Raw genomic sequence first — 27967 nt, 5'->3', positions numbered from 1 at the left:
GTTTGTGGCTGCGGGGACAGGATAGAATTAGACGATCTCACTTTGCTCCGTAGAGGTGAGGTCATACCCTGGGAAGGGTGGGCGGTGGGGGTAGCTAGGAGGTAAGAGGACTGAGGAAAGAGGAGAAATTTAGGAAATTTGGGGTGAAGAACAGGGGAGGGGATCTAATAAGAACACAGAAAAGGGATCCTCAATGATATGAAATATACTTCTTTTCTTGGCCAAGTTATCCTTTTTCTTTGACTGCTTATGGTCCTACCTTTTTCTCACCATGTACTCCTGATCCTTCCTAAACCATCCTCCTGGTTCAGCCTGATTGCTCCCTCCTTGCAATTGCTCCCTCTGAGGAAGCTGAGGGGCACCTGTCTTCATGTTGTCTGTCTCTTCTCCCTAAGCAGGTGTCAGACTTCTCCAAGGTTGAGCATGTTTACGTCTAAATGTCCGACATGTAATAGATTCTCAGTAATCTTTGTTGATGGTGATAACTGCAGCAGTTCTGGCTGTGTTCACATCAAGCTGTTGCCACAAGTATCCCCATCACAGTGTATTTCTTCATAATATATCTTTGGTTTCTTCAGGTTTGTGCAGTTTTTTCCCAGAGCAGTTTTATGGAATCAGTGCAAACTACTCATGGGGAAAATGAGTTATCTTGCACTCGAAAAAGAAGACATGTGGTCACGTGTTAGGTCAGTTGTCACTCGCTATTCCAAGTTGAATGTTGGCTACTGGCACTGTGCTCTTTTCATGTTGCTAAGTAGGACATTTTCCCTCGTGGAGTCCTGGAACTGTCAACAGGGAGAACATTTGTAGAGAACGGTAGAATGGCCTTGCCATTCTGAGAGAAGAGAGTGTGGTAGAGAAGATGGAGCAGTGCCCCCTTACCTGTGGGGGATACATTCCAAGGCCCCCAGTGAATGCCTGAAACTGCAGGTAATACATGTACTGTTTTTCCTATACAAACATACCGATGATAAATTTTCGTTTATAAATTAGGCACAGTAAGAGATTAATAACAATAACTAATAATAAAATAGAACAGTTATAACAATATACTGTAATAAAAGTTATATGAATGCAGTCTCTCTCAAAGTAGCTTAGTGTACAAACTTAATACCTTTTCCATCTTAACTAAGCACTTACCACACACCGTGGCTGTCTTTTGCAGTCTGAATTGTGACGGCAACTCCAGCACAGATTTTTTTCCTTCACGGTTTCACAGATAGAAGATTCATTCTTACTGTAGATCTTAGCAAGCTTGGCATTTTTTTCTTTCAAGTTGAGAACTTCCACCTTTTCACTTGAAGCACTTTATGACTTTTCTTGGGCATATTCGAATTGCCAGCATCACTACCCTTGCACTTTAGGGCCATTATTAAGTAAAATAGGGGTTACTTGCACGTGAATGTCCATCCGGTGACTGAAACAATATTTTTCTGTTGAAATCTTACAGCTTTACTTATTAACTTGACTCTCAAATATTTATCGTCTATAGATTTTCTATATGTAAATTCAAAAAAGTTAGCAGTTTTAATATCAATTTGCCCCCATTTATTTCTGGACTTGAAAGGAATACTCCTCTCCCTGCTACCACCCCCCAAAAAAGAGGTGTATATTTAGTTATATGATGGAAAAAATTTCCAAAATAGGTCTGTAACTTCATATCTAATGATAAAGATTGGTTAAGTCAATTAAGGCACATACATATGAATACCATGAAACTGTTAAAAAGCATGTTTTAGGAGAAAATCAATGACATAAGAAAATATCCCATGTTTTCAAATTATGAGACTGTAAAATGAATATATTTCATAAAACAACAGTATAGGAATATACAAAGTTAAAGTCTCTCTAAACATCCCCCATCCACTAAAATATTAACGGTGGTTATCTCTGCTGCAAGGATTACAGGTAATTTTAATGGTCTTATTCTCTATGCTTTTAGGTACTTTTATTTTTTCTAAATAAGTATATTTTTCATTAGATATTACATATTTTTTATTAACAAAAATTTATCGAGTAAGTGTTATATATAATAACTGTGGCACACGTTTATTATTCTCCATTACAAATGGCACTTCTATATGTAGATGCATAGGGAAAACAATGATTTAAACTAACCACTAATACTTTTCATGGAGAAGGGAGATTATTTACAGTTACAAGCTTTAGCTTGTAAGTTGGAAAAAGAATATGTGATGCCCTCTTGTGGTCAATAATTCTTATAATGTGATTGATTCTTTTTCATTGAAATCCAGTCTGAGAGAATAATACTAAAATATCTATTCTATTGCTTTCTAAATGACAAAAAAACAAAACAAAACAAACAAACAAAAAAACCCCACAAAACAAAAGCCAGTGCTTACACACTGTTACTAACCGCTTAAGGGTAGCCATTGTAAACAGTTTAGCCTATCTTTCCAACCCTCAGTCCTGCTCTTAAAAGCATGTCCTGGAGTCACACTGCCTGGTTTGAAGCCCTGCTGGCTTAGGTCATCAGGGACAACTTAACTTGAATACTCTGAGACTCAGTTTCCTTGTGTAGGTGAGGATACTGCTAGAACACACATGGGTTTATCATAGAATGAAAAGAAGTTACAGGACCTGCCAAATGGAATTCCATTTTGCTAGATACAGTACTTTATATATCTATGCATCCATGTAAACTACAGTGGTTAACATTATCCTGTGATAAATCCAGAGGTTCTATTGTCCTCACTTTTTGTACCTGTTTCCACCCTTCATACACCTTATGTAAACATAATACAATTTATTAAGCATTGGATATTTTGTATATTGGAGTGTTTTATATTAATCATCTTATTTCATCCATGATAAACCTATTAAGTTCTATGACTATCCTCACTTTTTGTACCATTTTTACCCTCATGCAATTTGGTGGACATCTTTCCACATCAGAAGATACAGATCATTCTTTTATTGGCCTCGATCAAGTCTTACATAGTGTGAATGAATTATGATCTTTTATTATGGCAAATAAGGCTGCATCAGTTGTACATTAGTTTTTTTACGTTGTTACTTTGTTAGGTTACTTTCTATATGTACAGAATTTGAATTACTGGGTAAGAGAATATACACATTAAAAACATTTTTGACATTGTTAAATTGCCTTCCACAAAGACTGCAAACCATAATCTTTCAAAGCTTGTTAGTTTGCTAGGTGAAAATGGTATTTTGTGGTTTCAACTTTTATTTCATTTGTCATTAGGGTGCCATTAGCACATCTTTTAATTTCTTAGCCATTTGTATTTCTTTGTATTTATTTGACTCTGCTAAATAATTTAATTATATGTAGAAGATTTTTGTATATTAAGAATATTAATTTATTTTCTTTTAAACATTTTGTGGAAAATGTCTCCCTCTTTGCAGTTTATCTTTTAATTGTGTTTATGTCTTTTGATACGCAGTTTAAATTTTTTTTTTCTTCAATTCCAAAACATCAATCTTTGTGGGGAAAATTTTCCTAAGCTGAAAGTTTGGAAATATCTCCTTCCATATTTCCTCTCAGTAATAGTTTCATATTTTACATTTTATCTTTAATCTACCTGGAATTTATTTTTAAGTAAGAATTTGAAGGCTTGAAGTAAGAATTTAAAAATGCATATCATTTGCAGATACTAACTACTATATATAAAATAGATAAAAACAAGTTCATACTATGTAGCACAGGGAACTATATTCAGTATCTTGAAGTAACTTATGGTGAAAAAGAATATGAAAACAAATATATGTATGTTCCTACATGACTGAAGTATTGTGCTGTACACCAGAAATTGACACAACATTGTAAACTGACTATATTTCAATAAAATATATACATGTACAATATTCATAGACAAATAGTTCACTATTAATTTGTTATTGGTGCATTATTTTCAACTTGAAAAGCCACATTCACCACTCATTAAACTTCTGTATCTAAATGTTTCTGGTTCTGCACTTGTATTATTTCATTGGTGTATTAATGCACTCCTGTTATACCTTAGAGTATATATTGATAATTTACGTAAGAACACTCTGTCCATTGTTCTTTTAAAAAAAAATTCTTGGTTATTGAAAATTCTTCTATGTAAACTTAAAATTAGGTTTTCTAGTTCCACTAAAATTTCACTAAGGTTTTAATTATGATTTATATTGGCTTTACATATTAATTTGAAAGGTAAAGTCTTTTTTAATAGTATTGAGTCAATTTAGAAATATGCAGTATTCTTCCAGTCAGTTTTTACTTTAGGTAAATTCTTAAAACATTTTTCTCCTCTGTGGGACTCACTCCTTTCTGTTATTGTTAATTTCCAGGTATTTAATACTCCTAATAGGAACTTTTCTCCCACAAAGTGCTATTTTAAAGTATTGTCATGAAATTAATGTGTATCATTGGGAACACTGGAGAATTATGTCTATACCACTCTATTACAAGCATTTATTATTTTGGAATATTTTCTTCCAGACACAGTATGATCAGCAAACAAAACTTTGTGACCTCATTGCAATGGTTTAATTCAGAATGTACCAGATTGCCCATGAAACATACGCAATTTGGTTATCAGTGATGTATAGTATTTGTATTTGCTAAAAATAAATCCATTGACCTTGTCTTAAATTGAGTGCTTTAAAAAAAAAAGTCCTTTTACTTCTCCAATTACCAAGTAATAATGGTCAGTATAAATATCTAGACTGAAATGTACAATGTAGAAGCATTAAAGTTCTCTGTATCTGCTTCCCCGACCTGGACTTCATCACCTGCCTCTGAGAACACTACCTACTGTTAACAATTTGGTGTTTCTTTTTTCAGACAATATTAGCACCATTCTAGATGTAACATTTTTCTTTCTCCACTTGCAATATTTTCCCAACGTGCAACATTTTATTCCATGTCATTACAAAATGATCTACTTTTGTGTGTGTGTCTACATGGTATTTTCCATAGTATTTTCTTGAACAGATGTTCCAATTTTTAGCTTCTCTGGAAGTTCTTATCTTACCTGGGATAATAATGGTTAACTTCCCCAGGGGGTTATTATGAGAATTAAAAGTTGTTGGCACATAGCAATAAAATTTTAAAAACTTATTATTTACTATCATCTGTAAAAGGGATAGAATGGTCTCTCTGATAAGGTAAATAAATACATGTGTTTTTAAGTTTTTTTTTCCCCCAGTCATCAAGCAAGAAATCATTTAACAGTAATAGCTGAGTAGAAGTCAACCTAAATGCTTTATTATCTTTGTTTGAAATCATAGAAACTTGCTAAAAAGTTAAGTACTTTGAGATAAATATTATACTAAAAAACCAGAAAATATTTGATTTGAATTTAATAGAATTTACAAATTTATATTTTTTCTTTTAAATAGTCCCATGTCCAAATTTAACCTCTAGAGAAGCTTTGCAGCTGTAACTACAAACATAAAATGAAAAATTATAACTAATTATCACCATTCAGTCACATGCCACTCCTGCTTGAACCAGCCTGATAAGGCTCTCAAGCTGAAATTATGCAGCGACGTTTTGTCTTCATTAGAGAAGTCCTAGAGCCTGAGGGAGACAGAGATGTTACAGCTCCTGGAGTTCTAATTGCTATTTAAAAAGTTAAACAAACGTTTGAACTGCATACTTATTAGACTGACTTTAAGACCCAGCTGCTGAAAGAAAAATGGTTTTATTTCATTAGGAATGCATTGAAAAAGCTGTATTGATAAGAGCTTTCTTTTGTTTCAAATAAATTTTGGAACAAGATGTGAAGTGGATAGTTAATACAGGTACCAAGTCTAACATGCAGTAAAATTGAAAATTAGCATTTTCTCCAAGGCACTCCGCTATTTAGTTGTCAGCACTAATGAGTAAGATTTAGATTTTATAGTGGTCCAACGTGGAAAGGCCTAGTTATGTTACTAGGTCTGTGCCAAAAATATTTCCCTCGTCAACAGTATGGCTGTTATGCTTCTGATTCTCCCCAACGAGCTTGTAACTAAGACATGAGCTAACTAACAGAACAAATGCTACCTGCTAACTCCATGACAAAAATACTTGAAACTTGCCACCTTTACGACTGCCCACAAGCCTGCCATTATCACACAAAACTCTCTAGGACCTATAAGGGAACAGTAACAATTAAAAATTTTTTTCAAACTTAAATAAAACTTATCTCCCTTGTGATGCCAGCTACCCCTATGGAAATATGCTCTAGTTTAAATAGGCATCCACAATGTATTTCAGGAAAAGCAGACATTATAGTTAATAAATAGGTTTAAAGGTGCATATGGCTTATGAGTACAGTTTAACATTAATATTTTTAAGTCTCTAAGGTTTAAAAATAAATTTTCTGTTGAGGTTGTAAACACTTTAAATTCCACTTCCTTTCAAACCTTTGAGAGCTATGTATCCTTATGATTTGTGCACTTTTCTGGTAGTCTATACTTCCAACAGAATTTAACAGAAAACAAGAGGAATATCTAACAGCCAAGGCCATTCAATGATTTACTAGCAAGTTGTGATTTTTTTCTGATTTAAGTCAAATAATTTAAGACTAAAAATTTAAAGACGTGAGTAATGCAAAAACACATTGATCTTAGTTTTAAAAAATTTACCTTAGAAAAAAAATCTAAATTCTTATGTCTTTTTCTCTTTTTGTAGTTCAAGTACACTTACGAGACTGATGGCATTACAGTGGTATAAATATGAAGGACTACTGAAGAATCTGAAGTATTATACTATTTGGCTTTTAGACCTAATAGACTGTAACATGTTGAAAGAAAGCCCAAAGCACAGAGATGATAGCAGCTGTAAGACTGTAAGAACCTTTCCACTTTATGCAATGGCACTAGGCATGTCAGTCAGAGGTATCAAAATTTGTACGGGCCAAATTCTTGATTAGGAAAATCTTACATACTGTGACTTTGATGGATGAAAGATATTTGATTATATTTTCAATAAGCTACTACTATCAAATTTTAGGCTTTTTATTTACATGAGTATTTTGATCCTGTAGCCTTTCAGAAAGGTACGGTTAATAAAATTAATTTTTTTAAAGAAAAATTTAAATTGTTACATTGTTTATTCATTGCTAATATTTAATTAAACACATTGAAGTGAAATACCCCCTTTGCTTTTCCTCTTCTTTTGTATGCACAGAACAGAAACACACATTGTCATGCCTCAAACTACTTTTTATTTGCAACTACATGATTTCACGCATTCTAAACAATGACATAAGACAGATTTCTCCTTGTGTATAAATAACTTACATACTCTCCATAAAGTAAATGCTCAAAGGTGCTACAACAGACCATCCAGTCCTACAGTGTTCTCGTATCCAACAGAGTTGATGCACAATATATAAATACTCAAGTCCAATATTAAAAACTCAGGCACTTGACTAACTTTTAATAAAGTTTCTCAAACTATATCAATATATCTAAAGTGCATATATGTATTTTTTAAGAAAGATTATTCTCAATAACTTCTCTATAAAAATAAGTTTGACAGTTTGGCCCATCTAACTTTACTACTTTGAGTATGAACTTTTAATATGTAGTCAGGCTTATTCTACCTTCTCTCAACATGACACCAACAAAATCAAAAGCAGCTAGTGAGGTGCTAACATGTGAGGATTAATCCAGTGATTCCGGTCACAATGCATTCCAGGAGGAGGTACCCATGTTACTGGAATTGGGCGATATGGTTTATTTTTCCTTCCCTGATTTGGATAACCAAATGGAACAGGAGGAGGGTAGTGACTTTGATGGCCATTCCCTCGGTACATTCCTGGCTTTTTTCTGGGCAAAGGGTGCCACACTGGAAGAGGTGGGAATATCAGTTCTGAAATCTGTTGGGAAGAGAAAACAAGTTAATTTAAAGGTAAAATTAGTCACGTGTTATGTAAAAACTAGGTGACCTTCCACATTACTCATTAAAGAGAAACAAAATCACTCACCCACAACCCTAAGAGTAGGTCTAAGGGACATTCCTACAGTCAAGTCTATATATGTTAAAAACCTCAAATATAACAGGTGATCCATCAATCAATGTTTTCTAAATGAATGAAACTGAATGAACTCAAAACACAGCACACTAAAACAAGCACTAGTTATTTCAGTCAGAAAAGATTAAAACACAGAATGAATGGAAGCTTGTAAAGACATCTCATATTTTAGACCAGTGGTTTTCACAGCTGGCTTTGAGTCACCTAAGAAGCTTTTAAACACAAAACATTCATGCTCCAGGCCTGGTCTATTGAACAATATTAACAAAATCTTAGGAATAGAGGCCAGGTATTTTGATGACACTTTACAGGTGACTGTAATGTAGCTAGTTCAGCACTTTGGAACATCAGTCTTAGATTATCCCATAAATCAAGTGGGACATCAAGTTCGTATTATTCAAAATGTCCAAATGTTATTTGGACCTCTGCTCAAAATGCTATGCTGTGTGACTAAGAGCTTCAGAGTTCTCTGATTTCTGATCTGTTCGTAGCATAAGTATTTTAAAATTTATATTCTGTATAACAGCACTGCATTCATATGACAGAAAATTCAAAAGGTACAAAACTGTATACAGTGCAGTCTCTTTCTGGTTACCAGCTACCCAATTTCCTTCTCAGCAGCAACTTTCACTAATTAATTTTTTGATTACCTGTAGAGATATTCTATGAATACAGTTGCATGTACATTTACATACACATATTCTGAAACCCACCCAATTCTGTATACTGCTTCTTGCACTTGATAAATACATCTCAAAGACATTCATGTCAATACATAATGACCATTTTTGTTATTTTACAGCTAGACAGTAATGCAATGATTATGTCATAACTAAATTAACTGGGGTTCTGCTGCTGGGATAATTAAGCTGCTTTCAGTCTTTTTACTACAAAAAAATATACAACAACAAACGAAACAATGCTACAGTGAATAGTATAGTTAATTCTTGATTATCTACAATAATGGGGAAATAAGGAAGAACTCAAGAGTCCAAACTAATAATTGACTTAATGCTACAAACCAGTAGCGAAGTGGAATTTTTTCATCTCTCTCCGTATTAGGTTGCTGATAAGCTTTTAAAACTGTCAGAAAATAGACACAATTCTGGAGCTTACATTATCCTTTTCCAGTTAAGCCTATATCCCATAGGCAACTACTTTTCTGATTTCTATCACCAGACTGAGTTTTCCTTGTTTGTGAACTTCATATAAATGGAATCATCCTGCACATATTCTTCTGTGTCTAGCAAATCTTTTCCTCAATCCAATGTTTTTGAGGTCTACTTATTGTGTTTATTATTCTTTCTTTTTTATTGCTATTATTCTATTGTAAGAATGAACATATGACAATTCCCCCATTCACTTGTTAATGGATATTTGGGTTGTCCCCCCACACCCTTTTTAAACTATTATGGAAAAGAAGTTGTTATAAACATTCTAATATAAGGCTTTGTAGATACTAGTTTTCATTTGTCTTGTTAAATACTTGGGAGTGGAGGTGCTCGGTTATAGGGCAGGTCCATATTTAACTTTCTAAGTGCCAAACAGTTTTCCAAAGTGACTGTGCCATTTTACATTCCTACCAAGTTTATGAACCCCGCTGTTTACCTCCTCGCCAACATTTGTTGTTGTCAAACGTTTTAATTTTAGCTATTCCGGAAGAAGTAGTGTTCACTGTAGTTTAAATTTGCATTTCCCTGATGACAAATGAGGTTGAACACCTTTTACATTTGCTTACTGGCCATTTACATGACTTTTTTTCTGTACAGTGTTTATTCACATCTTCTGCCCACTATTTAAAACTGAATCATTTGTCTTTTATTACTGATTTATAGTAGTGATGTTTAAAGTATATTCTGGAAACAAGTCCTTTGACAGATATATGTACTGAGAATATTCTGTCCCAGCCTATGCTTTTGCTCATTCATTTTCTTAATGGTTTCTTTTGATGAGCAAAGATTTTTAACTTTGATGCAATCAACTCCACCCTCTTGTATCCCTTGGAAGAAACCTTTGCCTATCCTAAATAATAAAGGTATCTCCCAATGTTTTCTTCTAAGTGTTAGAGATTTAGCTTTTATGTTTAGGTCTATGATCCATTTGAGATTAATTTTTCTGTGCATGTGTCAGGTAGTAGTCAGGCTCACTTTTTTTTCTTCTACATAGATTATCCAATTGTTTCAGCACCAGTTCTTAAAGACTTCCCCTACTGAATTACTTTGGCACTTTTATTGAAAAAAAAAATTGTACACACTTGGGTCTATTTCTGGACTCTATTCTGTTCCACTATTTGTTTATCTTTAAACCATTACCACAGTACTCGATAAACATAATGACTTGATATTAGTTTGAGGCCTCCAATGTGATTCTCCTCTCTTTAAAATTCAAAATCAATTTGTCACCTTCTAGGAAAAAGCCTTTGGGGATTTTGATTGATACTGAGTTGAATCTATAGATTAATTTGGGGAGCAATGACATAAACTTTACTTATTAATTAGTGGAGAACTATCTCTAGGGGTTCCTTTCAGAAAACACAAAGACTCCTCAGAGAACAAGACCCCAAGAAGCTAGGAATTTTTTTGTCCTTACTTTGATAACCTCATTTTAAAAGCTCTTGGTAATGCCAGGTTCAAGAAGAAAAAAATGAATAGGTAAAAAAAAAAGTGGACCATTTGCATCAGCTTTTACACAGTGACTGTAAGAGCTATGCTTCTCTGTCATGAAATATTTTGTTAGTAAATATAATGTCAAGGAGAAATGTTTTATTTTAAAAGTACATAAAAGACACTTCAGTTTTCATGTTCTTCTATTATAATTTCACCCTAACAGTCTTTCAATATGGTGGAAACAAATACAATTTAATTTTAAAAGAAAATCTAAAAATTAGAGGTCAATTTACTTGTAAAAAATTAGCAGTAATCAGCTAAATTGGGATTTACATTCTTGCTTTGCTAAGTAACAAATAAAATTCTGAGATAAAACTGCCACATCTGAATGAATTCCAGGCAATTTAACAACGGTAATTTGCAATATACAACATATCACACAGAGGAAAAAAATGCCCAAAATATTTATAGGAATGGTCTTATAAATGATCCCTGAATACAAATATTATGTTTACTTATCTATATAGGAAACACAAAAATAACTGGTAATGAAAACCTCCAAGCAAGGGCACAGGACTGTGGTTGGGAGAAGGGGACTTGTCACTATTATACTCTTTTATACTGTTCCAAGTTGTTTTTTTGTAAGTAGGTACATATGCTATCTTATAATACACATATATATATTCCTAAGAATATGGTTATCTTCAGAACTAATCTTCCTTGTAAGCCTAGGAAGGATAATTCATAACTGAAAAACATTTTAAGAACTCAAAAATTAAGTTATACTGAAAGGATGTTCATTTTATAAATTTTTGCTGAATTCAAAGTTTCGGTTTCTCACTCTTGATCCCAATTTCCTACTCATTAAGGTCTAAATTCTCATTTTAGCCCAAATCAAACCCTACCATAAATCTGCTATGTTTCATTATGTCTAATTAAGGCCAAACCAATACAAATAGGTATATTTACAAAGACTCAAAATCAAAAAAAAAGTACACGTACAGAATAATGCTCAACTCAAAAGATTTCATTTTTTGACTTTAAAATGTATTTCCTGTTGAAGAGTACTCTTGTGTTAAGAATTTTTTAAAGTATATTAAAATGTTCTTTGGTATGTGGGGTATAAATAACAAATAACTGAATGAATCTTTAAGTGCATGCATGGTAACTATATCACTTCAAATGTTAAAGCGAAGAGAGATATTTTGGTTTGAGTGAAAAGTTAACTGGAGTATAATTTAGTGAGGTTTCTCTTTAATCATAGAAAGGGAGAAAAGAACAAAGTTCAAACGTACAAACTGGAAGTGTTAAAGACTACAAATAAAATGAATGACTTTTTGAATGCGATAAGGATTTTTAAAAGATCAAGAATGTTTTATTGTCATGACTTTTTTCTATTCTTTTTGAAATATATTTATCCTATTTATTGAGTAGTAAAGCAGATCTTTGATAAAATGACTCAGGATGCCTATTTTCATCTTAGAGGAACTTCCCTTTGGGGCAGAAAGGCTAGAACTGTAATCCAGAATCTCCTATCAGAAACCTGGGCAACATGAGCAGGACTACCTGGAAAGACCTGGTAAGCCCTGCTCACAACCTTCACTATGGAGCCACTTCATGGTTACCTGGTACACCGGGCTGGGGGTCGCAGTCACCGAACTGGGTTTCACTTCTGCTTCCTTACTTGTTTCTTCATCTGAAGAAGAGGATCCTGAATGGTAATCAGAGGTAACCTTATCAAGGGCCCTGGTAACTTTCTTGGAGATCTCATCCTTGTTCTCATCCTCATTTTCAAAGCTGGCAACAATGAATGCATTGTTTTTCTCTCCATATCTAAGAATAAAAAACAAAAACAAAACTGACAAACCTTGAAGTCACATCAACAAAGCAAGAAATGTCCATAAAAACAATTAAACAGGTCTGGACATGCCATCAGTCCTAGGCAAAGAAGGAACCCTCCCAGAACTTGATTCTACATATAGAGTATCCTAACCCAGCTCCATGAACAGCAGGCCACAATTTTCTACTGGTCTATTAAAGTACAGATAAAAGTGGCCTCATCCTCTTCTTCAATTTTCTCTTCTATTCCTTCTAACAATAATAGTTTAAGATATCAAAGAAAAATGGATTGTTTTGATTACATTTTGTATGTAGCATTGAAACTGGCTGTACAGTAAAAATTTCTAATGTATTTTTAACTGACCCTTGTAATGTAGATGCTAGTAATTCAAGTTACAAATATAACTAGACATTTCCTATGGGATTTATTTTTACCACGATTAAATAAAAAAGGGGCCTATGTTTCCTGCATCCACATTGACAAAAATGAGAACTGAGGCAACTGCTGAGGGTAAAGAAAGGGAAAAAACCAAAAAAAAAAAAAAAAAAAAAAAAATTACTGTTGAGGAAAATAAAGATTTTGCTTGAATTATACTACTGATTTCATAGAGCTTCTGGTGATAATGCTCACCTCTCATCTTAATTTTTAAAAAGTAAAAATAAGTGAGTCTTTTTACCCTTCCAATACATTTTTAAAGCCTTGATCTAAGAAAAATAATTAGTAGAATATGTAACTTTGGCTATTGGTTACTAAAAAAAAAAAAAAGGAAAACAAATTCTGTAATGAGGGAAAAATAAACTAGGAGTTTTCACTGACAGAACAAAGGAGAAACATACAAACCCACTCAAATAGATTGCACAACAAACACTATGAAACAATTTCTAGTAACTGTTAGGACAAAGGAAATGAATTGTTAAGCAGTGCTTACACAACATGTAAAGTTAACAAAGTGATTCTAAGTTTAAAAAAACACGAAAACAACTTCAGTAGAAAAACAGGGCTAATTGACTATGCTGTCAATTTCATTTCAAGATAACTCTTGTCTCAAATTATTTCTGAATCAGAATATCTACAATAAAGTAAAAGCCTTTGGAAGTTTAAATGGAAATCAAGTAGTCTCACAGGTGAGTTCTATTTCTTTATATAGCTGTGCTGTCTTCCATTCTCATGGGTTGGACGGAGCCATAAATGCAATCTAATCTAAATATGGTGCATAATTCCCTTTTCTATTCTCTTTCAGTCTATCTCACAAAAGGAATTGCTACAGGATGGTAGAAAGAGCACTGGACATGTTTCTGGTTCTGGCTCCCCCATTAACTAGCTCTGTTACCAGATGCAAGTTATTTAATGTCGCCAGGCCTTAGTTTCCTAGCTGGATAGTGGCTGGTCTTGAGCTGGTGATTCTCATTAGAAGATGCCTGAACAAGTGGGAGAGTTCTTCACAACAAAGAATTCATGTACTATAATTTCAAGATTACTTAGCATTGAGCTTTAGGCAATGGAAATTTACCTCTCAGTCCTCTCCAGGTTTAAAGACTCAACAAACTTTGATACAATCAAAAGTTAATTCACATGTTAATGCCAGCAATATTTTAGGCCTACCTTCAAGACCTTTAGGCCTTGCCCATTAATGGAGTCAAAATTTAAGAAAAACAGAAAGGCAGGAAATTTGAGAAAAATCCCTGCCTCTTTAGCAACAGAAACCTAACCAAGGGCAGACATCCAATGATCAAAGCATCAGTTTTATTAACTCAGATTTCTTCGACATGCAAGTTCAGTTAAGTTCTGCATTTTTCTCTGGTAATATTTTGGTGTATTTTGGTATAAGGTTTCTCTTCAGGGTAAGTGAAGCGTCTTACTATATAACCATAACATCAGAATTGTAGTTAATTCCTCAGAATTAGTAATGGACAATTTTTAAACTTTCCACTTTTCAGTGACACACTACTAAAACATTATGGCCAACTGAGTTAATTTGAAGCAAATCAATAGTATCTAATGTTCTTTGTCAGGAAAAGAAAAGATTATAGAAATTACAAAAAACAAACAAACAAAAAGAGTGTAAAATAGTGAGTAGACAATAAAGTTGCCAGCTATTCAAAGGCCTTTTCCTTACAGGAAAGATCTGTTACCTATTCAGTATCTTCTCAAATATTTCACTAAGTGATAATCTCTCCAATTATATAAAACTCTTTGCACCCTTCCAATCAATATTTTATCCTGACTGTGACTATGACGAATGTTCTGAGGACATTTCAAGTTTTTTTCATAACTTCAGTTAGTCTCTAGTATACCAATGAGATTATTTTTAATGACTTAGATATTTATTCAATTATATAAATGCTAGATCAGCTTTGTTTTAATTTTCAGAATATTTCCAGTTGTGGTTCGAAAGTACTAATAAATATCTCAGTCTCCTCTACTATTTTATAGCAATCATCTCTACCCAGTCACTAACACATCTTTCTTTCTGGGTTTCTATCATCATTGGATGAGCACCATATTCTGAAGGTAATTTCTACTAGCTGTGGAAAAAAATCACACCATAGCCAATTTTTGACAAAATTTGGATCATATATAAAATTACTAGAAGGCTATTGAGTGCAAACATTTTCTTACATTAACAAGATGAAACAGTAGTTTTTCATTACTTGGCATCATCAAGTAATAAAGTATTCACTTCAGTAAAATGTCCACCTAATTAAAGTTCTTATCTTCAGGTACCAAGACTTAGTTTAACCATTTCAAATAAATATGTCCAAATGTTTATATAATTACCTGACTTCTTAAACATCCTTGGATACAGAAACTTTTCCCTAGTGATTTAAGATCGTTGATATTAAATATTCATTATTTGATGGTGTGATAATACATTTCAGTCAACTCTAGCTTTTTTGTTCCTGTCTCAATGTCGGACTGTGTCATTTTTTTTTTGTAGCTTTATCACTACAGTAACCTGGGGGAACTGGTTCCAGGACCAGCATCCCCATACCAAAATCTGTGCATGCTTAAGTACCTTAAATAAAATGGCATGGTATTTGCATACACCCTAAGCACCATACATTTTAAATCACCCCTAGATTACTTATAACATCTAATACAATGTAAGTACTTATTATGTAAATTCTTGTAAATATAATGTAAATTATATGTAAACAGTTGTAAAACAAGGCAAACTTAAGTTTTGCTTTTTGGAATTTTCTTGAATTTTTCCCCCAAGTACTTCTGAACTAAAGTTGGCTGAATGCGTGGATGTTGAACCCTTGGATATGGAAGGCCAACTGTACTATCCCCTTTCAGACACTGCTTAATTTTTCTGGCCTGAAATACTACACAACTAACTTAAAGAACTGTGAGTTAAATAAGACTCAATAAGAAGACAAATGAACTTATTTATAAAACAGAAACAGACTCAACAGACATAGAAAACAAACTTATGGTTACCAGGGGGGAAGAGGAAGGGAAGGGATAAACTGGGAGTTCAAGTTTTGCAGATACTAACTGGTATATATAAAATAGATAAACAAGTTTATCCTGTATAGCACAGGGAAATATATTCGATATCTTATAGTAGCTTAGGTGAAAAAGAATATGAAAACAAATATATGTATATTCATGTATGACTGAAGCATTGTGCTGTACACCAGAAATTGACACATTGTAAACTGACTATACATCAATAAAAAAAAGTTAAAAAAAAGACTCAATCAGGATCATAGCGTGAGCCTCATAAAAAAGTAAGCAATTCAATACAGTAATTTTGTTACCGCTATTTCTTGTATACTGAGGTCTTCTGCTGGGGTTCAGTGGACGAAGTCTACAAAATCTGACCCTGGCGTTAAGGTAAATCTTTAATTAGTTCCAGGATCTAAAAATGTTTGCCCTCCTTAGACCAAACTTGAAATAACTCACTCTTCCTTTTCCTGAGAAAGAAGTGCTGGAGAATCTACTACCTGTAACCATTTTCCCAAAGCAATAAGCTTATATAAGCCACCAGCTTATATCAAGCAGCTCCAGGGTGGTCCAGAAAATTGCTGCAGCATAACCATGTATTTTTGCAACATGTCTTTGCCTCCAATTTCATTGTTTGAGATTAGGTCAAAGGCTATGATAACCTTTGGAACATATTAGGGTTCCTACAGTTAATGGGTAAATTGTGCCTCTAACAAAAGAGAAAGACCCTAAAGGAACAGCTATAAAAATCACTCACAGAGGAGTTTCATGTATCTCCTCATGCTGTTCCTCCTGACTGGAAATGTCCTTCCTAACTTATCATCTAGTCTACTGCAATTCACCCTTTCCCACTCAGTTCAAGTTATCATCTACTCAATTCAGTCAGCCTTCCGTATTTATGGGTTCTACATCTGTGCAGTCAACTAACCACAGATCAAAAATATTTGGGGAAAAAAATCCAGAAAGTTCCTAAAGGCAAAATTTGAATTTTCTCAATTCAAGGCAACTATTTATGTAGCATTTACACTGGTTTTACAACTATTTACATATCATTACATTACATTAGGTATTATAAGTAATCTAAAGATGGTTTAAAGTACATGAGAGGACATGCGTAGGTTATATGCAAATACTACACCATTTTGTAAGGGACTTGAGCATCCAAGGATTTTGGTTCCGGATATGTGGGGGCGCGGTGGCAGGGGGGGAGGGGGGTTGTCCTGGAACCAATCAGTCACTGATACCAAGGGCTGACTGTAGTCTTTTCTGACTTCCAGTAGAGGGAGTAACTCTCTTTTCCACCACCAACCACTGCATTTTGTACATATTTCTATTATAGCACAAATCACACTCTGTTGTAATCTGCTTATTTTTTCTTCTCCCTTATTACACTTCGAGCTACCTGAAAGTAGAAGTGTCATTTTCATTTTTAAAAAACCCCACAACTAAGAAAGCCTGGTCCACAATAAGTGTTTTTAGAATGAACAAAGTTCAGTCAGATTTCATTCCTAACACTCACTTTTACAATTCTGCTCATGAGAAGTAATTTCCATTATGAAAATAACACCATGAAAATATCACTCAGTCACTTAAAAACCAAAAAGGGAGAAGGAAGCAAGAGAAGCAAACAGAAAAAGAGATCAACCAAAAGTTATCCAGTATTACTTGGGATTAGCTTCTTTCCTAATTTGAAGAGGGCAAAGAGAAAGGCACCACCAATGAAAGAAGACAATTGACCTACAGGGACTACAGGTGTCTAAATCCTACAATAAACTTCTTGGTAAAGCTCTTAAAAAACGCTGCTCTATCAGTTTTTGAGTTTCTGTAGCTGTAAAACAGGAATGCAACCAGTTTTTCACTATCAGAATACTTGACGAAATTCACATCTGGGAAAGCCAAACAACAAGCTCCTGGCCATAAAGATACACATACAGGTAGCACCTGAGAGAATTTCATAAGATCAGTTCCAATAAGGTTATCTGTTCAGCTGCCAAACGCAAGAACTCACCGACAGCACACCTCACATGGGTCCACCCACAGAGTGAGCTCCTTTGGCAAGCCCAGATCGCTGTACAAGATGCAGCTGTTCTCACAGGCTTTCAGGACATCGGGATCAACTCTTTGAAACTTATTGACACGAATGCATCTGCAACAAAGTGGAGTAATGTTAACAGCTTTAAATAAATTTTAATCAGAAAATATGTTGTATTTATTAGCATCTGCCAGCATTAATTAAAAAATAAAATAAAATAAACCATGGCAAAGAATCCAGGAGTATCAATAAATGTGAACTAAAGGCAAAGAGGGAGCAGCAACATCAAGACTACCTAACCTGGTGGGAAGAGGACATCTTTGTGAGCACAGGGAAATCACTAGAACTGGCTCTACCTCATTTCACATAAAAACTACTCAACTTCACATGTATATTAAATGAGCAAGGAGTATGAAAGTTGCAGGAAATTACTTAGAGCTTTAAAGGTAAAAGTTTTAATAGGCTAAATTACTATATAACAAAATCTCCAACTAACCAGACTTCAACCAACATTTCAAATTATATTTGGAAATTCTTGTGACAAGTTTTGATCTGTCATTACCTTGCTTACATATCCAAAATAATGAAATAAGCATTAAGTGTATCCTTTGCCTTAACTATGATTGTTCTCTAAGTATAGAATTAGTCAAGGACACAAAGCCATTCTTATCACATACTTAAGATTAAAATATAATCCAAAAGTCTTACTGGCTTATTTCATTTAACTTGTTACACAAGAGTTTTCCTTTTTTTTTAAGTTGTCAAAATATTTGAAAAAAATTTCTAAACTAATAGACTGCTCCATTTTTTTAATCTAAGAAACAGGTTACGTAATGGAATACTCAGAGATGGCTCTCCATATGAATGCAAAAATACCTGTTAAAATAAGCATTCTGCTTACATAGAGAAATGTTAGCTACAATGAATGTACTTACTGCTTTACACCTAAGAAATTAATCAAGAGAAGCCAGGTTTTATAGTACTAGTCCTGAGTACTAGTACTATTAGGTGCATTTAGATTAAGTCATTTTAATTCTTTAGACTCAAAGCTCTAAAATAAGGAAAATGTAAGTTAATTGATAAATATCAATTATACTACTAAATATAATAACATCAACAGATCAATGTATTATTTAAATTTTTCAAGTTTAATTATTTTACTGGTTGGTTTCAATTTTCATTTAAAATAGTGAAAAAGGTCTCCTTAGGTAACAGCTAATACATATTTCTAAATAATAATAATAACAACAACAACAACTCTTTTTGAGGTTAGTATGCAATAGAGAGTTTCCTACATGGTCTGCATGTACAGGCATACCAGAAATTGCAGGTTTGGTTCCAAACTATAGCAATAAAGCAAGTATCACAATAAAGCTAGTCACAAATTTTTTGGTTTCTCAGTGTATATAAACGTTATGTTTACACTACACTGTAGTCTATTAAGTGTGCAATAGCATTATGTCTAAAAACCAAAGTACACACCTTAATTAAAACTACTTTATTTTTTATTTACTTTTTTAGTTGGGGGAAGTAATTAGGTTTACTTATTTATTTATTCTTAGAGGATACACTGGGGATCGAACCAGGACCTCATGCACGCTAAGCATGCACTCTACCACTTGAGCTATACCTTCCCCCCATAAAAAATACTTTATTGCTACAAAACGCTAACCTTCATCTGAGCCTTCAGTGAGTCTTTGTGATAATAACATCAAAGATCACTGATCACAGATCCCTGTAACAAATGTAATGATGAAAAAGTTTGAAATATTGTTAAGAATTGCCAAAATGTGACCCAGAGACACAAAGTAAGCAAAGTGCTGATAGGCCTGTTCAATATAGGGTTGTACAAACTTTCAATTGTAAAAAATGCACTGTCTGCGATGAGCCTTTTAACTTTTTAAATTTTCACAATCATCTGTGTTAGGTACTGTTTTCCCTATTGTAAGAAAAAAGGAGGCAGGGAGAGTCTGAATAACTTGCCCAACATTACACAGCTTGAAAGTAGTGAATCCAGGTTTCAGAACCAGACCACCAGACTCCAAAGCTCATCTTATTAAACAACATCCTTTTATACCTGTGTTTATCTTAGTATCACCATTAACAATTTAGCAAATTCAGAGTAAAAAAATTATTTAAAATCATGTAAGATACTCTTTGTTCCTCTCTATAAGATGGTCCTATGTTAATACATTCTAATGCTGTATAGGTTGATTCAAAAGTCTTATGTGTCCCAGGATCAAAAGCAGTTAAAGGTAAGGAGACAGATCCTAGGTATATGTGTTTTTGTTATCTACAATGAAGGAGATGTAGGCTCTAAGCTTAAAAAAAAATATGTAAATACAGATGCTTAAATAGAAACTCTACTTCAACAAAATTTATATACCTTACATATTTTTATGATGTTTTTTCACTCTAGATACCGTGACTACTTACCCATTAACCACTCTTCAAAAAAAGATTTTGGAAGTTGCATAAAAATAGTCTGTCATTTACTTAATGTTGACAGTGTAGTTCTTTCCAATTTTTTGCAATTATAAAGTGTTAAGAAACATCCATATTCATACATATTTGTCTGCATTTTTTTGATTATGCTTCTAGAATAGATTTTAGGAGACTTACTTTTCGAAGACTATGAATATTTTTACAGATCTTGATAATAATGCCAAATTCCCCTTATTTGTATATATTGCAGAGAAACATACAAATTTACAAACACTTAGAAGAAAAAGAACACTTTCAAGCTACTCTCCATGGACTGAAGAGTCTACTAACTCTGGTTGATCCTACAGTTCATTCATTATTATAAAAGAAACAACCCACCCTACCTCTAAGTTTTCTACTTCAAAGATGGCTTCAAAATGACTCTGATGATACTTCTGATCACATGCCAATTTAACCCTGTTTGGGTAACTTTTTTTCCTCAAGTTTTTACAATTAATGGAAATGAAACTGTACACTGTCTGACCTTTAAGCGTTTACCTGACAGTGTCTCCTTTTTCAGTAATAGTACAGTGGCCTGGCACTTCCAAAAGCCTTTGTCCAATGTCAATTACATCAGTGTACAAAGCCTCAACAGCTCTAATTCACAAAAGCTGTTCACTCTATCAGAAATGAAGATGAGCAGATAAAAATTAAGAGAATAAACTAAGAGGATAAAAAGTAATTAACTCGAGTCTGTTTTATATAAAACATCCACATTGTACTTTCACTCATCACATTTTCCAATATATACTAGGAAAACTCTTTGGATAAAAATGAAGAAGAAAATACATCAATTACTTTGATTCTTTTCTTTTCAACAGATCATATGCTCACCTGGCTTTTAGCAAATGAGAACTAAACAAGTCATATTTTACCTCCCTTATACACTTCTTGAATAGTCTCACACTTGCAAGAGCTCAGTGACTGAAAGGAAGTTCTTTTTACTGTGAAGTGCTAATTTGTGGAATCTCTGGAGGCAACAATATGCATAAATACAAGAATTTCTGTATTCATAATAATGATAACTGTTCTACTTATTTTTTTGGTCACATCCACAAATGGGGCATAGTTTGACATCTGAGTTTAGCAGAACATTCTCAACTCAGGTTCCCAAGTAGTCACATAAATACTAAGCAGTGAGCATGCCAGGACATGTTTTGCAGGAGTCCGCTCTTCTTAAAGCTGTAAATGTAACTTATAAACCAGAGTACAAAAGATAGCTGAGAGTGAGAACTGCTTTCATTCTCATAGACAAGGCAGTGTTTGGACTGTGGAATACAGAAAGCTTGTGAGAATTTAGACCTGAGTTCAAATCTCAAAGCTAATATTTATCAATTGTGAAACATAGGTAGGTTACCTTCACCTATAAAATAGTATGTATAGTACAAATCAAGTTATTCCTGCGTCAAGAATATATTAGGTGTCTAATAATCTTAGTTCTCATTTACCAAAAAACTTTTTTTTCCAAAAACATGTAACATGTAATTAGTCCTCTAGAATTGTGAATACATACTCGTGATACATAAAGAAACATACTTAGAAGCCACACTATGACCACAAGACTAATTCCCATAAGCCTACATTACTGGCCTCCCAAGTCCAGGCAGTGGGACTCCAACAACAAATATTTGTATTGTAAAGTGAACAGGGGAAAAATAGAGACACCCCAGAGATTGGTATTTTGCAGTTAAACTGAAAGGCATGGACTGAATACCCTTAGTCCTCTGGTCTGGCACTCATTTCAGAAGCCGATTAACCTCTTCACTTAGTCCAATACAACTGTCCAAGCTAATCCTTTACCTGTAGGCTTGTCCTTTAGATGGTTTTTCTGGATACCAGTGATTTTTATATTTTTCTTGAAGTATTAGAGTCAATTTCTCAGCAAACCTCTCGACTGCTTCTTTTTTCAACTTATCATGTTTTCGAACTAGCCTTGTGAAAAAGAAGACTACGGCAGCAATTTCGTTCTTCATCTTTCCCTGCAAAGATAGAATAGTTTTTCTCAAAAAAACAAAATATCAAAACTGGAAGATAAAGCTCTCCTAAATATCTCTCCTTTATAGCCTCCCTCCCTCCTTCCAATTTTATCTTGTGTTTCATTGGCTCATATCTGGAGTAGGGAACAGTCACTAATTTATGCCATAAAGACCTTATTATAAAATACTGTTTAAGAATCTTATCACTTAATTTTGTAAAGTTCAATAAAGAGAGCACACCAAATTGCTCCTGTTAGCTAAAATAAAATCAGACATATCATTCAAAGAGAAGCACAACGATACCACTATATAGTTTTTACTAAATGTGTCAATATTTAGCTACAATAATTCAAGTTTAAAATTCTATGAAAATAAATTGTACTTTAAAACATAAAAAAGTCCACTTTAAAATCCAGTATTGTAGAGCCATTATAGAAAATAGTTTGGCAGTTCTTAAAAAGCCACCATATGACCCAGCAATTCTGTTCCTAGCACTATACCCAAGAGAAATGAACCCATAAGTTCACACAAAAACTTGTACACAAATATCCATAGCAGCATTATTCATAATAACCAAAAAGGAGAAACAAACTAAAAGTTGACCAGCTTATATATGGACAAATAAAGTGTGATACATTATTCAGCAACAAGAAGAAATGATCTGACAGGTGCTACAACATAGATGAAACTTCAATACGTTATGCTAAGGGAAAGAAGCCAAAAGACCAAATATTCCATGATTCCAATTATATGAAATGTTCAGAATATGCATATCTATGTATACAGAAAGCAGATTAGTGGCTTAGGGGGTAGGAGGATGGAGGCGAAGGAGGAGTGATGTTAGTGAGTATAAGATTTTCTTTTGGGGTGATGAAAATATCCTAAAATTGTGGTGATGGTTGTATAACTCTGTAACTATACTAAAACCTATGAACTGTGCATTTTAAATGTGCGAATTATACAGTATGTGAATTATATTTCAATAAAGCTGTTATACACAAAGAAAAAAAAAAATCCAGTACTGACTTTCTGCAATCCGCCTTTCAGGAACAGAGATATATTTACCTTAAAAAAAAGGACCAAAAAAAAAAAAAAGGTCTATCAAAACATATTTAAGAGAGTGGAAATTCAGGGTCATCCACAGAAAACCAAACTAAAAGAAATAAGCAGAGATTCAGCTGCATTTTGGAATTGCCTCAAGGACTCTTTTTAAATGTCAGATCTGATTTATCACTGATTAATCCATAAAAGCAAAAACCTTGTACTGGGATTGTTTCGATGTATATTCTGTCTTTACACAATGAGCTCATTCATTTGGCTGCTGTAAGTAACTTGGAGTTATTCAGATGCTGCATTTACTAAGCAACATCACCTTTTTTAGAGCCAATTATTAAAGGCATACAGCCCCTGCCATGTTTAGTGTAAAAATTGCCTAATTTAGCCTATAGTTTGTGTTCTTCCACATTAAAAAAAAAAAAAAAAAGCTGATTCTGTTAGCTTCCTTTTTCGTTTCTCAAACCTGCTCTTAAAAGTCTGTCTTCATAATGATTTCTTTACTCCTTGTGCAAATTCAAACAAGGAATCTCAGTGTGAAATAAATTCTATATAGTTATTTGAGAGGTGTGCTAGCAGCCCTAGTCACTCTGATCCTAGATGGGAAGACACCCAAACCTTCCTCCTGGAACCCTAGAATGCCAAATCCACCTTCTACGGCCAGCTACCCGGCAGCAGGTACCGAGCAGCATACAACCCCAGCCATCCACAACTGCTGTGCAGCCTTCACCTGAAAAAATGTCAGCCATTTTCACTTATAAAAGCTATATTTATACTCCACTAAGTTATGACGAGGGGGAAAAAACCCACTGCAACTTAATATATGGTTTGGGATGAAAGTTGCTGATGGAACTACATTAACCTCCACGCAACAAAAGAAAACAAGGAACCACACTAAAAAAATGTACTCAATCCTTAACTAGCTCATTCTCTTCATTCATTAAACTCGCCAACTATGTTTTTCATATCTAAGTTTGGGGTTTTGTTTTCCTTCTTCCTTTTTCTTCCCTTCTGTTTCATATCAAAAAACAATAGGAAGAAAGGAAGGAAAGAACCACTTAGTGGTTGCTTTTGGTTGTAACACAAGATGAGTCATATGGAATTAGTTTTTTTTTTTTTCCAGTTTGAAGGAATGATGCCTGGAACAGCTGACAATTTAACCCACCCCCACCAGTCAGTATTCTAGGAGTACCAAAAGGGTACCCCTGGAGGGGGGAGTTACAAAGTCAGGAAGAAACCATAAGCAGGCAGGGCGAAGTAGACCTTAGGCGTCTTGAGTAAGTCGCCACAATTCCCCCACCCACACTCCGAGCGAAAAGCTCCCATTTTAAATATCGCACGGTGACGTCATCCTGGGACGTAGTCACCGCGGCGGCTGCTCAAGTTCTACTTTGTTTCACTGGCTCCGCCGCTCAGGGCGGCGTGCACAGACGCCAAGGGGAACCAAGCCCTGCCTTCCAGGAGTTCATAACTTTGTACTTTTCCCTTCCTTGTAACGAAAAGCTAATCGCGACCGTTTCTAGAAACAAGTAGTTCTCCTGACAGACCTTCCTAAGGTTGAGGAAGAGGGGATTCCGACAGCGGGCGGGGGACGGAAGGGGTGACGAGCCCTTGACCAGCCTCGGCGGCGATGCCAAGCGGGCTCGGGACCCCGAGAGATAGGATTCCCACGGGGCCGGGAGTGGGGACGTTTTAAAACAATCCAAGCCCGCGGCTCAGAGCCCGCGCTTGGGTTGAAGTGCTAGGTGAATAGGCATCAAACATCTCCACCTACTCTTGGAAAAACGGCCTGCATGCGCGTCCAACTTCTGAAATCGCGGTTTTTTCCCGAGTTAAGGGGGCCGGGCCCAGCAACCCCATCCCCTTCCTCCCCTCAGCCTCGCAGGGTCCGCCCCCCGGTCCGCCGCCCCCGGGCAGGTTCCGGCCTCCGGGTAGTCCTGGGCTCGAGGACCGGGCTCCCCTCAGGCGCGAGCCCCCGAGACACCCGGCCGGATCCCCGGCTCCAGAAACCCTCCGGGCGCGGAAAGGGGGTGGGGAGGCGCAGAGCCGTCGCCCACCACCAGCGAAAGGTAACTCGCGGTGGAAACGTGGCAGGAGCCTCGAGGCGCGTCTCCTCAGTCACGATGCCGCTGAGGGTCCCGCGGAAAGCCTCGCGGGCCGCCCCCCTCAGTCCCCGGCCCTTCCCTCACGCCCAGCCGGAGCCGATGCAAGCCGGTTGGATCCCGCACTCCTCCCTCTTCCCCCGCTCGCCACCCGCCCGCGAGTCTTCGACGTGGCCGCCAGGGCGCTCGGACCACCCTCCTCCCGATGCCCTCAGCCCCGCCATATCCTCCTCCTCCCGGCCCAGTCTTCTCACCGCCGGCGCCGCCGCCGCTCTGAGGCCACAAAATCGGCGGCCCCGACCGTCTCCGGGCCGGGAACCGAGGGCGCCGCCTCAGTGGGTCACGCTCGGCAGCAGAGACCTCCAAGCCTCGTCCGGCGCGTGCTGCTCCCGCGTCGTCGGGCGACCGAGCGCGCGCTGAGGGCGGGCGGGCAAGCGGACGCGCGCGAGCGAGCGAGCGCGGCCCAGGAGCTGCGCGCGGGGGGCTCGCGGCCCGGAAGAGGGGAGGGGCTATGACCTGGGAAAGGGTTGGCGCCGCGCGGGACCGGCTCGCTCTCCTGGTGGGAGGAGCCGGGGGCGGGGCTTCGCCGAGGGCCCGCCCCCGAGGCGCTGGCCTCGCCGCACGGGCCGCGACGCACCCTCAGCCCTGCCATGCGCCGCGCAGACTCTCCACTCAGACGGCGAGGCCCACAGGGCGCGGGCTTCCCTCCTCTCGAGAGGTTGGCACTGAGGGCCGAGCGAACCCTCGCCGGCCCGCCCTACCTGCTGCAGCGCCTTGTGGGGTCGTGTGGAACACTTCCCCTCTGCTGCCTGGGCCTCTGCTTCCCCCTCTCCTGCCTCCTTGCCTACCTGCGGCCGGCAGGGAGGGCGAGTTTTCCAGCTCCAGCTCCAGCTTGTCTAGACCCGGGGATTTGGGGGCGGGGGTGTGAGAGGCTACACGGGTAAGACGGAAGGGAGACTTGGCTTTTGTGGACTGATCTTCTTGCTGTAAGAAGTAGGGGCACGTTAACTGTGCAGCCACCCTGTGATACTTCAGTTTGTTCAAAAATCCTAGTTGGGCCCTTCCTGGCCTGGCCAGTGGCTCCCCTCAGAACAAGGATTCCCTCCTGGTGACTGCTGTGTCCCAGCCTGGCACTGAGTACAGTGTCTTGCACAAAGGAGGGGCTCCAGGGATGCCGGCTGAATGACTCCTCGCGAGGCCAAGCTTTCTATTTCCCAGACACTTCTACTCAAGCACTTCCAGATTCAAAGCTTAATCTTTGAGCAAATGCAAATACGGAAAAGGTACACTAACTTTCTGAAGAAAAGGAGGAACATCTTTCCAACCTTTTATATTGAATTGGCATCATGATGTTAGTTTTCTGAAAGCACTTTAACACATCAGACAGGCCAGAAAAATACAAGGTATTTATACTTTTTTTTTTTTTTTTGATTAAAAGAGAGCTGGTTTTCACTGGTTCCAACTAAGACATTGGAAATTACTCAAGAACTGATTATTCAAGTTATACATTGACCAGAAATTTCACTGCCCACTAGGCCTGGGAGCATGTTTTCAGCCTGGTTGTATGAATATTCTAAATTTATATTACGGATGGTGAGTATATCATTTTCGCAGTTTAAAACACTAATATTTTTAGCAGTAGAAAACAGTTCCTAAACCAGTGCAATAAACTTTGATTGTTAGAAAATAAGTAAATAAAAAAGTATACTGTTCTGCCGAGAGCTACTTACTGGTCAATTTAAAGAGGCTACTGATATTTACACCTTAGTCTGTTCTAAGAGATAATTGAAATTGTTTTCATTCTAATCTCATAATCTGACGTTATTTTACTGATGAAGGCTTTTCTCTCTCTGATTTCATAAATAGCGAGGTAGTGACAAACATTACTCAAAATTTGTCCAAAGATGTCTATAGCTCAACATAAGTATTTTATGTGATGTTTATGAATCTGTGACCCACATGGTCCAGTCTTAAGAGCAGTACCATATTCAAAACGCACAAGCAAGTAACTGAAACCTAATTTCAAAATAACTTTTAAAAAAATTATCATAGCCTGAACACTGTGAAGCTGATAAATAACAAACAACATATCTTACAATAAGTAACAACATATCTTAAACACTTTTCTTTCTCATCTAGTGTTCTCACACAAGGAAGCTGCTTGTGTACCTCTGTCTTTTAAAACTCCTTACTCTTCTCTAGTCCTGGCTTTGTACTTTTAGATTTTTCCTGTCAGCTCTCTTTCCTCCTGATTCAAAATCACAAAAGCTCAAAAGAATTGGTCTAGCAATGCAGGACCCTCCTCTTTAGGAGAGGAGGAAGAGGGACGTAGAGCTGATACAAACAGTTATGCATTAATACGTGTTTTTCCTTTCACAGTTGATTTCTTTTCACAGTTAAGTTCACTAAATGTTCACTAAGGTTGTA

General features: G+C 36.3%; 2 protein-coding genes across 3 annotated transcripts in view; one reads left to right on the top strand and one right to left on the bottom strand.

The window, feature by feature from the left end:
• Positions 1 to 7048, top strand: part of CXADR (CXADR cell adhesion molecule) — a 57933-nt gene extending 50885 nt beyond the window's left edge. Inside the window, exon 7 of one of the 2 annotated variants that reach the window (XM_074361323.1) lies at positions 6647 to 7048. In XM_074361323.1, the coding sequence (XP_074217424.1) occupies positions 6647 to 6887 (241 nt within the window). In that variant the 3' untranslated portion in view covers positions 6888 to 7048. The remainder of the gene's footprint in view (positions 1 to 6646) is intronic. The other variant, XM_074361328.1, reaches the window with a different exon arrangement.
• A 110-nt stretch (positions 7049 to 7158) lies between these two features.
• BTG3 (BTG anti-proliferation factor 3) lies at positions 7159 to 26060 on the bottom strand. The gene is made up of 5 exons (XM_074361339.1): positions 25795 to 26060; positions 22210 to 22388; positions 17902 to 18039; positions 12226 to 12433; positions 7159 to 7838 (listed from the first exon to the last, which is right to left on the bottom strand). The coding sequence occupies exons 2-5, from the start codon at positions 22380 to 22382 to the stop codon at positions 7599 to 7601; spliced, it is 759 nt and encodes a 252-aa protein (XP_074217440.1). The 5' UTR covers positions 22383 to 22388; positions 25795 to 26060; the 3' UTR covers positions 7159 to 7598.
• Between the last annotated feature and the right edge of the window lie 1907 nt (positions 26061 to 27967).

This window comes from Camelus bactrianus, chromosome 1 (genome assembly GCF_048773025.1).
Source record: "Camelus bactrianus isolate YW-2024 breed Bactrian camel chromosome 1, ASM4877302v1, whole genome shotgun sequence".
NCBI classification, from domain to species: domain Eukaryota; kingdom Metazoa; phylum Chordata; class Mammalia; order Artiodactyla; family Camelidae; genus Camelus; species Camelus bactrianus.
Note: the sequence above shows the minus strand (reverse complement) of the source record. Positions and strands in the feature narration are given on the sequence as shown.